A 9,249-nucleotide genomic window follows, 5' to 3' on the forward strand; every position below is an offset into this window, starting at 1 on the left:
AGTAGTTTTATTTATCTCTTAATTAAGCATGGTGCTTTGTTTAGGAATGATGATCTTACTTCCAAGGGATTTTAAATTAAGCATGGTGCTTAGGTTAAAATGCCCTCCTAAATCAAATTAGACATGGTGTCTAGGTTGATTTTTGAGCCGACAGTATGCTATAGTAGATATTGGATATTTTGTTGGACTAACCCCTACAGGAAAACTTTCAATATCGACCTGGGAAGTCCTGAGATAAACCCACATTGGAGACAAGAAGAGAGAGACACATGAAGTTTAACAATTTACACAAGGAAGGCATAGCTCACAAGAGATGATCCATGGAGGGTGCCACAAACACGATGCACAACTGCTAAGAAAGGAAAGTTTCCACAAGCTGATACTGTACCATCACTCTTCAAGTAAGGTAACATCTTATGGTACTTGACTATCACTTTTATAAGTTTCTCCTTGGTTCTAACGTTCACATGAATAAAAGAGACAAACATGTATGATTTACAACTCTAGATTAACCAACCTAGTCGATTCAATATGTTTAGTCCTTCCACCTTAATGATCCCACACTCCTAATCATATGAGCTAAAATATTGCACACGCAATCTTTGGAAGATATATATAAAAAGAAAACATAAGCATAGATAGATTATCTTTCCATTAGGTTGAGCGATCTGATCTGACAAATGTTTTAAATGTTACACTCATGATCTTATTATCCATCAACTTTGTCTTGCTCACTATGCTTAAGGTTAGAGAGGACAAATACACTTTTGGTTCTGTTGGTGTTTTCCACCAACAGGGCCCATGCACTTGATCTCTGCCTTGTCTCTATGTGCAGGTACACTTCGAGCAAAATATAAAGGACTTTTACAACTCCTAGACGCCACCAAGTGAAGAACCTAGATCTACGAGCACAAACACACTAGAGATACTGGACACTCAGGCAATCACTACCATGAGATGCTTGAGGACGTAACTACTGGAGTAACCCCGTTGTGGAAGTAATTACTGACCTTCTGCCGGTCAAGAGAGACAATCCAGGATGCACCGTCATCCCGATCTCCATCGGCATGGTGGACTTCCCAGAAGCACTCTGCGACTTTGGCTCCAGCGTCAACATTATGCATCAGGGTACTCTATGAAAAATTCTTTACACATCCTTTATTAGAAACAGCCATGTGTGTGCAGCTTGCAGATCGTACGCTAAGTTTCCCAAAGGGAATATTGAAGAACCTCTGCGTCCGAGTTGGTACCTTGTACGCCCCAACAGACTTTGTGGTGATAGAGATCGGTAATGATGAGAGGGCACCCGTCATCCAAGGGAGGCCATTTCTGAACACCTCGGGAGCTGTCATCTACGCTAGTGCTGCCAAGATCAGTTTCTACATCAAGGTGAGGAAGGAGACATTTTCCTTCAAGAACAAGACTACACAAATCTCAGAGCAATCCTGACATGAACCAAGGAAGACGACCAACAGGACGAACAGGAACAAGCAAGTGTGGACCGAGTCAGCTAAGATGATCACTGCAGTTCAAGAAGGTCAAGATCGTCGATTTAAGTCACCGTTCTTGACTAAAAAGGATGACCTAGGTATGCCAAGCATCCAGTGCTCCATTAATGGATACAACTCCAGAAGATGCTTTGCAACACCGGGTCAGGTATCAACATAATGGCCGCAGTCACCTATCAGCTCCTGTTCGGATCCATGCCCCTACAACCAACATACATTCAGCTCGAGATGATTATAAGGTTATTGACATGGGAGAAGACGAGTACAATCCACCCATCACCATTGGGAGATCGTTCCACAGCACCGTTAAAGAAATCATCTACATTGGAACCAGAGAAGGCAAATCATCAAGGACGAATGGTTAAACTATGAAGGAGAAGTTGTAAGGTCTGAAGACATACAACTTGAACAGAACTATCTTGAGGAGACCGTAGCACCGAGTCAGGTGTGGAGAGAGAAGATAGTTATACATGAAGAGGTGGCGCCGCTGGAACCACCGACTACGCCACCCAGCGAATCCTAGGACGACTGAGAAAACGGAGAGTCCCGTTCGGAGGACTTAGAAACACCGAACGCCTTGCCAAGAGTTAAACTTGGTAGTTATCTTTTTCCATTCAATTATTTGAAAATAGTTTGCTTAGTTAATCAGGTTCATATCATCTTGAAAAGAAAATAAAAATGTTAAAAATAGTAAGCCCCATGTGAGTATGCTCATGGCAAAAAACCCACAAGTACATTCACTATGGTGGCGTAAAAATGAAATAAATATATTCCTGTTCTATAAAAATAAAATTATAAAAATAAATGATCCTACTAACAGAGTAACATTTATTGAGGAGGCTCAACATGATAAAGGCTAAATATTTATGCTAACACTTAACTAGTTCCACAAAGCTTTGTTGTCTATTTGAGCTCCACAGAATTCAAGGATCAAAGAAGACTAGCAGACGGAGGACATCCTAATCGCTGTCAGAGTACTGCCGACATTCAAATACACCTCCGCCACCTGCTAGCTACATCAGAAGAAATTACATCAAAATCCAGCTTGGGGGAGAGCACCCCCATTTATCCAGCTAAGTGTTCTACTCACGTTTATACTTTACTCAAATAATAAAAAGATGCATAATCATAAAAACCCAAATAAAGATTTTGTGCTTATATATATCTTTGCTTGGTTTGCTAAATAAATAAATAAATAAAGTTTGCTATGAACCCTCATGATAAGCTCTCACATGGAAATGATGAATAGTTGCTCTGCCATGACTAGTTCTCAAAATTGAAATCTCTCTTAAGTTTAGGCATCACTGTTATGAATTAAGATTTGCTCTAAACCTGAACTTGTGGGAAGAGTACTTGATCTGAAGTCTAAGTCGTTAACGGATATGATATGGGAAGGTTGAGCTGCTGTTTATCTGTTCTTCTTATAGATGCTAGAATTCTGGAGAATTTTATCTTTGAAAATCTTTAAAATGTTGCATGATGAGTTCCTGTATGATGAGAGTTTAAATTCCTACCATAGCCATATATACATGCTTGCTAAACTTTGAGCCACACATTTACTTTTTACTGCTTATGAGCATTGAGTGTGGTCAAGCTGTGTAGACCCATAGGAGCTTGTCATGTGGTTAAATCAAGATTCACTTGCACGTTCACTCACACATGTTGCTTCTACTCCGGAAGTATGCATCCACATATATCCATCCATTCCATCTCCAAAACCACCCAAAAATATTCTACTCCTAATCCAGGAGAGAATAGCTAAAAACATTCTCCTATTCATGTTTTTCCCTGTGTAATAAATGCTCAAGATATTTTGGTTACTACCACTTGCTACATTATTCTAGGAGGATGAGTGCTCTGAAAAAAAAGTGAATATGAGGAAATAAAAAGGGGCAAGTGCCCGGAACCTCGAAGAAAAGAAAAAGTGAGACGAGAGGTAAAAATGGACAAGTGTCCGATAGTAGAATTAGGGGTACAAGATACCCACCTGAGAGAAAAGAAAAATAAAATATAGAGCATCTCATTCCCCTCAAAAGCCTCAAGTGCAAGGAAGGTATGTACCTCGTCAAAAGAGCAAAAGTAGAATTAAGACTTTCACCATTATTTTCACCATTTCACCATTCATTCGCCACACATGCACATCTTGATTTGACTTATTGACTTGTTCTTCTGGATCCATGGTTTGACTATGTAATAAATGTCTTGTAAGTATGTATTAGCTGTCTCCCACCTATGAGCTCCAGATATTAAAGCCTTATTAGAGTAGGATGAGAGAGAAGGCAATGTCACTATGCCTTATACCACAAATACCACATACTTTGAGAGAAGGCATATACCATTACTGCCTTGGTAAGGATCTACAAATACCACAAAAGAGAGACTAGAGAGAGTCATACAAGAAATCTCTGAGTTTTATCTAAAAATCTGCAAAAACTCCAGAGCTGTAGTTAATCGAAGAACAAGAGACATGGCGCTTGACTAGACCGTTCTATCTTTTAACTGCTCAAGACATAAGTGACGGTTGCAAGCCCCATGGTGGAAGGTACAATGAGTAAGTTTAAATCTTAACACTTTACCCTAACCCAGAGATGAGATCTTGTTTGAACGCATGTATATCTTTAAGGCATGAAACCACTACTGAAACTCTTAAGTTCATCTTTGCTCAGGGACGAGCAAAGATTAAGCTTGGGGGAGCTTGTTGACGGTCCTTAATGTTCACATTTAACCATCAACTAATCATGGAAAAGGATCCAAATGCAACTAACACCTAGACTTACGGTTTTATCTGACAGAATTCCACGAGTTTTTGTGTTTGTCTATTTCTGCAGGGGGTTATCAGGAAATACGGAAGAAAGGCCCACACGTCGGGTTTACATAGAGATATTAACGTGCCGCGCACTTTTCTATCATCTAGAAGACTCCAGAAGCGGAGGCCAAGAGGGCTCAGGGACTGGGCGCCCGCCCTAGTCCTTAGGGCGCCCGCCCTCCTATTCTGCCCAATCAGGGTACAACTCGGGGATCATGCTCCACCGACCTAAAGGATCAAGGATAACCGTGCAATCAATGTCAGTTTGATCCGACGGCCCAGATTCACCTGAAAAGACTATATAAGCAAGGCCCCCTGGCCCCTAGAGAGCATACCTATTCTACAGAATCAAAGCTAGGGTTTCAATTCTTCATCCAAGTAGAGAGGATCCCTCTAGTTCTTCTAGTTCTACCTCTAGTTCATCTAGTTCTAGTTCTAGTTCATCTAGTTCTAGTTCTAGTTCCTCTAGATCTAGTTCTAGTTAGTTCTAGTTGTAATCTAGAAAATAGGGAGAGAGAAGAGGAGAGCGAAGGAGGAGGAGCCGGATCTGTAGGATCTTCCTCAACATTGTACTTCTGCAGCAACTGATTCGTTCTTCATCGTTCTCCGGGTTCTTCAATTCACAATTCCTGAGTTCTTTAATTACTTTTATTTACATTCAAGTTATTTATTGGATTCCCGCTTGCATCAAGTGCTCTAATCTTTGAAACATTAGAGTAGTAATTAATAGATTAGACGTGGTGTTTAGTCTTGCAATTACCTGGAATTGCACCCAATCCTACGGATTGTTGTGGTAGCCCTAGGGTAGTGACAGCCCTAACGGTCGACGTATTCCACCTCGTTCGGATCGGTGTTTGTAGGACCGTAGTCAGAGCTTCCTAGCCCCCTTCTCATCTCTTTCTGTGGTTAGTGTTCTGATGTCCCGAAATAGATAATCTTGAAGTAATTCTTGATTCTTAGATCAACTAGAGAACTCTCAGGAAACTTCCTCTCTTCCCATCAAAAATAATTATATAGTTATCCTTGGGCAATCTTGGATCTTAATTAGTACACTCACGTTCCCTATGGAAAATCGATACTCTGGAATACTCCGGGTGAAGGCAACATCGGTATCCGTGCGCTTGTGGATTTTTCTATTTGCGTTTAAAATACCCAACACACCCGTGGATAAACCGTCATTGGAACCGCCTTAGATGGACGTCCAAGATGATCTACACGTGTTGCCAAAGTCGGTGGAGTTTAACCGGCCTTAGGTGGGCCCACATCATAGGTCGGTCGACTCGACATTTTGTGAGGTGGGGCCACCCTAAGCCTCTAGAAGGTCTTGGAGGTCGGTGGAGTGGAGCTGGTAGGTGGGACACACCAAAGGCCAGTCGGCCGACCGAGATTTGGATTGGTGGGCCCACCAGCCTCGTTCCATTGCTGTCCCCATCTGTCATGGAGTGTGTCTTGTGTTCATCTTCGTTCTAGTTCTTCTCGTGGGTCCATGGATCCTTGTACCTCCATCTTTCACCCTTGAAGAGAAATACAAGTGTGATCTGAGGGTCGGGATGGACTTGAATGTGTTGCCTTAGGATCCTGGAATTGACCCAGCAACTAGAACACCCCAAGTGTAGGTCGGCCGACCAGGACTTGGTGGGTCCAGGAGCTCATTTTCCCCCAAATGTAAGTGTACCTGCATCCAAATACTTAGAGCACAAGTGGAACCTCTTAGTGATAAAAGATGCCTATGCTATGCCATTAATTCCACTATTTCTGGCCTGTTGACGGTGTTTTCATGTGTGGATTTTATAGCTTATCCACCATCAACAAGATCCCCCAAGCTTAACATTTGCTCATCCCAAGCAAATAATTAAACTTAGTCTTGGTGGATCAGGAGTTGTTGCAATGTCAACATTTCAAGAGTACCATGTATGCAACAAATTATTTCTCATATGGAAAATTTAGCTGTGAAAAGACTCACCCATTTACCTTAGTTCTTCGTGGGGCTTTTGGCTTTTCCTTTGTCTTGGGCAATTGAGAGACAGAACAGTTTGATAGAGAGCACCATTTTCTTATTCTTAGCGAGTTTCATACCAGAGGTTTTTCAATTTTGTTCACAAAGAAAACTAGGTTCCTCAATTGATTTCTCTCACACTATGCCAGAAAAGCTTATCAGCGACGCTTCGTAAGGCTTATCAGCGACGCGGAGAACACGCGTCACTAATTTCGCATCACTGATAAGGGCTTATCTGCGACGCGTGCTCACGCGTCACTGATAAGACCTTATCAGTGACGCGTATTAGCTAGACGTGTCGCAGATAAGCTCTTATCTGCGACGTTTGTTGGCTACACGCGTCGCAGTGGAACCAATAAGAGTCACTGATAACGATTTCCGAAAAATAAAAAAAATCATATATATATATATACACCCTATATATATGTATATGATTTTTTTATAAATATGTATATAAGCACACACAAATGTTTCACCATTTCAACAATACATTCTTTACAAGGTTTTTAGATACAATTCATACTACAAAATATTCATGTCGTCTCAGGGTGAGCCAAGCTCATTACATAGATATCAAGTTCTTGCATAGATATCAAGTTCTTGCAAGTTCAACAGATAGCAAATAATAGTACTCTATATGAAGAAACTCATTACATAGATATCAAGTTCAACAGATTCACATTCATGTCAAATTCATCGACAGCAAGTTCCATCACAAGATTGTACAACTTATTCACTCACACACTGGACACATTGATAATAATGGCAATCACACATCACTGGAGCTTAACTAGGATTATGGAACTCCCCTCTCCTGTTGATGATCTGTTCCATAAAGAACTTGCTCAGCTTCTCTCTAATTGCGTTGAAATCGATAGGCGCCGTCAGCACTTCAAATTCCTGTGTCAAGATATAACTCTTGTAAAAATGAAAACATGGCACAATGCACAGTACAAATCATATTAGTAAAAATCAAATGCACTGTTGGCTTATATATATTTCTTGCGTTGGATAGGAGAGGTAGAAATGAAACCATCCTAATGCCGCTGCTAGCTATTTCATTTTTGAAAGATTCAACAATTGATAATTCCATTCTAATCTAGTACCTTCTGATCTAGTAGTAGGGCACTAAAAACATGGACACTAAAATGCTGTAAAGCGAAGCTTTATAGAATCCAATAGATTTTCTGATCAGGTATGCTTTTAACAGTGAAGTAATTTGTCAGATGGAAGATTTGCAGAGCTGGGAAAACTGTGGCTAGTAATTTATTCAGAGATCATTCTAGAAGAATACCTCAGGGCATTCCAAGTCTGTCTTTTGCATGGCTAACATCAAGTTGTGTGCAGCATAGAAGCCGGATGTCTTGCTAGAAGTTTGTTGTTGGCACTGCAACATATATATTAATTAGAGGTGAATACACACAATCATTTGAAAATGGAAGTGGGACACAATACTAAATATACTAGAGGCACAATACTGAATTTTATATTTGGAAACACTTACCGGATATTTAGAAGCGTGTGTCAATGGTTGCGGCTTGTCTTTCATCTTGCTTGTGTGTTTTTCATAAGCCCTACATTCAATCCAGTACAGCACACACATATATGCCTCATTATTTTTGTTCAATGACATTGGCATTTATAAAACAAGTCATATAGTAGGTAAGGAAAGAACTCACTCATCAATCAAGGATTTTAACATGCTGAAATCATGTTTTGCAGATCTGTTGGAATCAAGGTATATGACCTTATTCCACTTTTGAATTATTATCACCACGATCCAATGAGCACCAGCTAAGCCGCCAATGTTGTAGGCAAACATTATGAAGTCTCTATTGGTATACCTAGTGAAGGCCTTTTGAACATACTGCATAACTCGGTCTCTATCAAAGTTTATGCTATCTAGTGACATCAGTTGTGGATCAAGAAAGCCCACATGAAAGTTCTTGGTCTTAGCTTCCAGAACCAGTGATCTAAAAATAAGAAAGAACATGTAGAGAAAATAAGAAATAAGAGGTACTTGCAGCTGAAGATAAGTGCAAAACAGACCCTAAATCATGTTAGCATCACAAGCATATATTCTATCTTTAGTCATTGCAAATGCAGAAATAATAGTACTATCAACAGGACCATAGCAGTTACTTACAATGTCAAACATTGAAGAAGCGAGGAGTCCAAAGCACCGAAGTTGAAAAGGTCATAAAGAACATTATATCTCACAAGGCTGACCTCAAAGTCTGTTGAGTTTAGCATATAAGTACCTCTGAACCGAACCAATATCCCACTCTTCACATTTTCGATGCAATCTTTCATGTAATAAGAATGAAGAGCGATACATCCCGGTCCTGCCTTCTTGAGGTCCAGTGAATGGAGAAATGCCTGCCCACACTTGTACTTAGAAGCCCTTTTTTGCTGCTGTTGTTGTTGTTTTAGACTCCCTCTAGCATCCTCACTAGCCGCCTTGTGTTGCTTAGGTGGCTTTGCAGTCCATCCAGCATCCTCACTAGCCACTATGTGTTGCTTGTGTGGCTTTGCTGCATCAGATGTGGCAGGAGATTGCTGTTTTGAAGGAGCTGAATTGCCTCCACAAAGTTGCTTTGACGAGATTATAGCACTATTGCCCTTCAAAGCACTCTTGGCACTATTTATGTTCTAAATTTGTTGAGATCGGGCTGGCTGGGTAGGATTGACATAAATGCGATCCCTCCTCCATTGTATTCTCTACAGTAGAGCGTCTCCAAGTGTTTCGGTCTCATCATTGGGGGGAAGCTGCAACACATGATCCTCATGCCCCTGACATACACATTCCACTTGGACTACTGCATGATCATACTGTATTGGGACTGTGTGTAGCTCAACTTGCTTTGGGAACACTTGACCCTCTACAACCACAACTCGTAAGCCTCTAAGGTCTGCCAGAAGAGAACATTGTGTTGGCT

At 40.8% G+C, this 9,249-nt stretch overlaps 1 protein-coding gene across 1 annotated transcript; it reads right to left on the bottom strand.

Annotated features, from left to right (window-relative positions):
* Positions 6,765-8,258, bottom strand: LOC8069432. Its single transcript, XM_021464104.1, has 4 exons — positions 7,990-8,258; positions 7,815-7,884; positions 7,605-7,697; positions 6,765-7,210 (listed from the first exon to the last, which is right to left on the bottom strand). Exons 1-4 carry the CDS (start codon positions 8,220-8,222, stop codon positions 7,097-7,099), a joined length of 510 nt encoding a protein of 169 aa, XP_021319779.1. The 5' UTR covers positions 8,223-8,258; the 3' UTR covers positions 6,765-7,096.

The sequence above is a fragment of the Sorghum bicolor genome, chromosome 6, assembly GCF_000003195.3.
Source record: "Sorghum bicolor cultivar BTx623 chromosome 6, Sorghum_bicolor_NCBIv3, whole genome shotgun sequence".
NCBI lineage: Eukaryota > Viridiplantae > Streptophyta > Magnoliopsida > Poales > Poaceae > Sorghum > Sorghum bicolor.

Coding starts and splice junctions, on each gene's coding strand:
- LOC8069432 (XM_021464104.1), bottom strand. CDS start 8,222: ATGTCACTAGATAGCATAAACTTTGATAGAGACCGAGTTATGCAGTAT. Junction 7,885..7,989: donor TTAAAATCCTTGATTGATGA/GTGAGTTCTTTC, acceptor GATTGAATGTAG/GGCTTATGAAAAACACACAA. Junction 7,211..7,604: donor CAGACTTGGAATGCCCTGAG/GTATTCTTCTAG, acceptor ATCTTGACACAG/GAATTTGAAGTGCTGACGGC.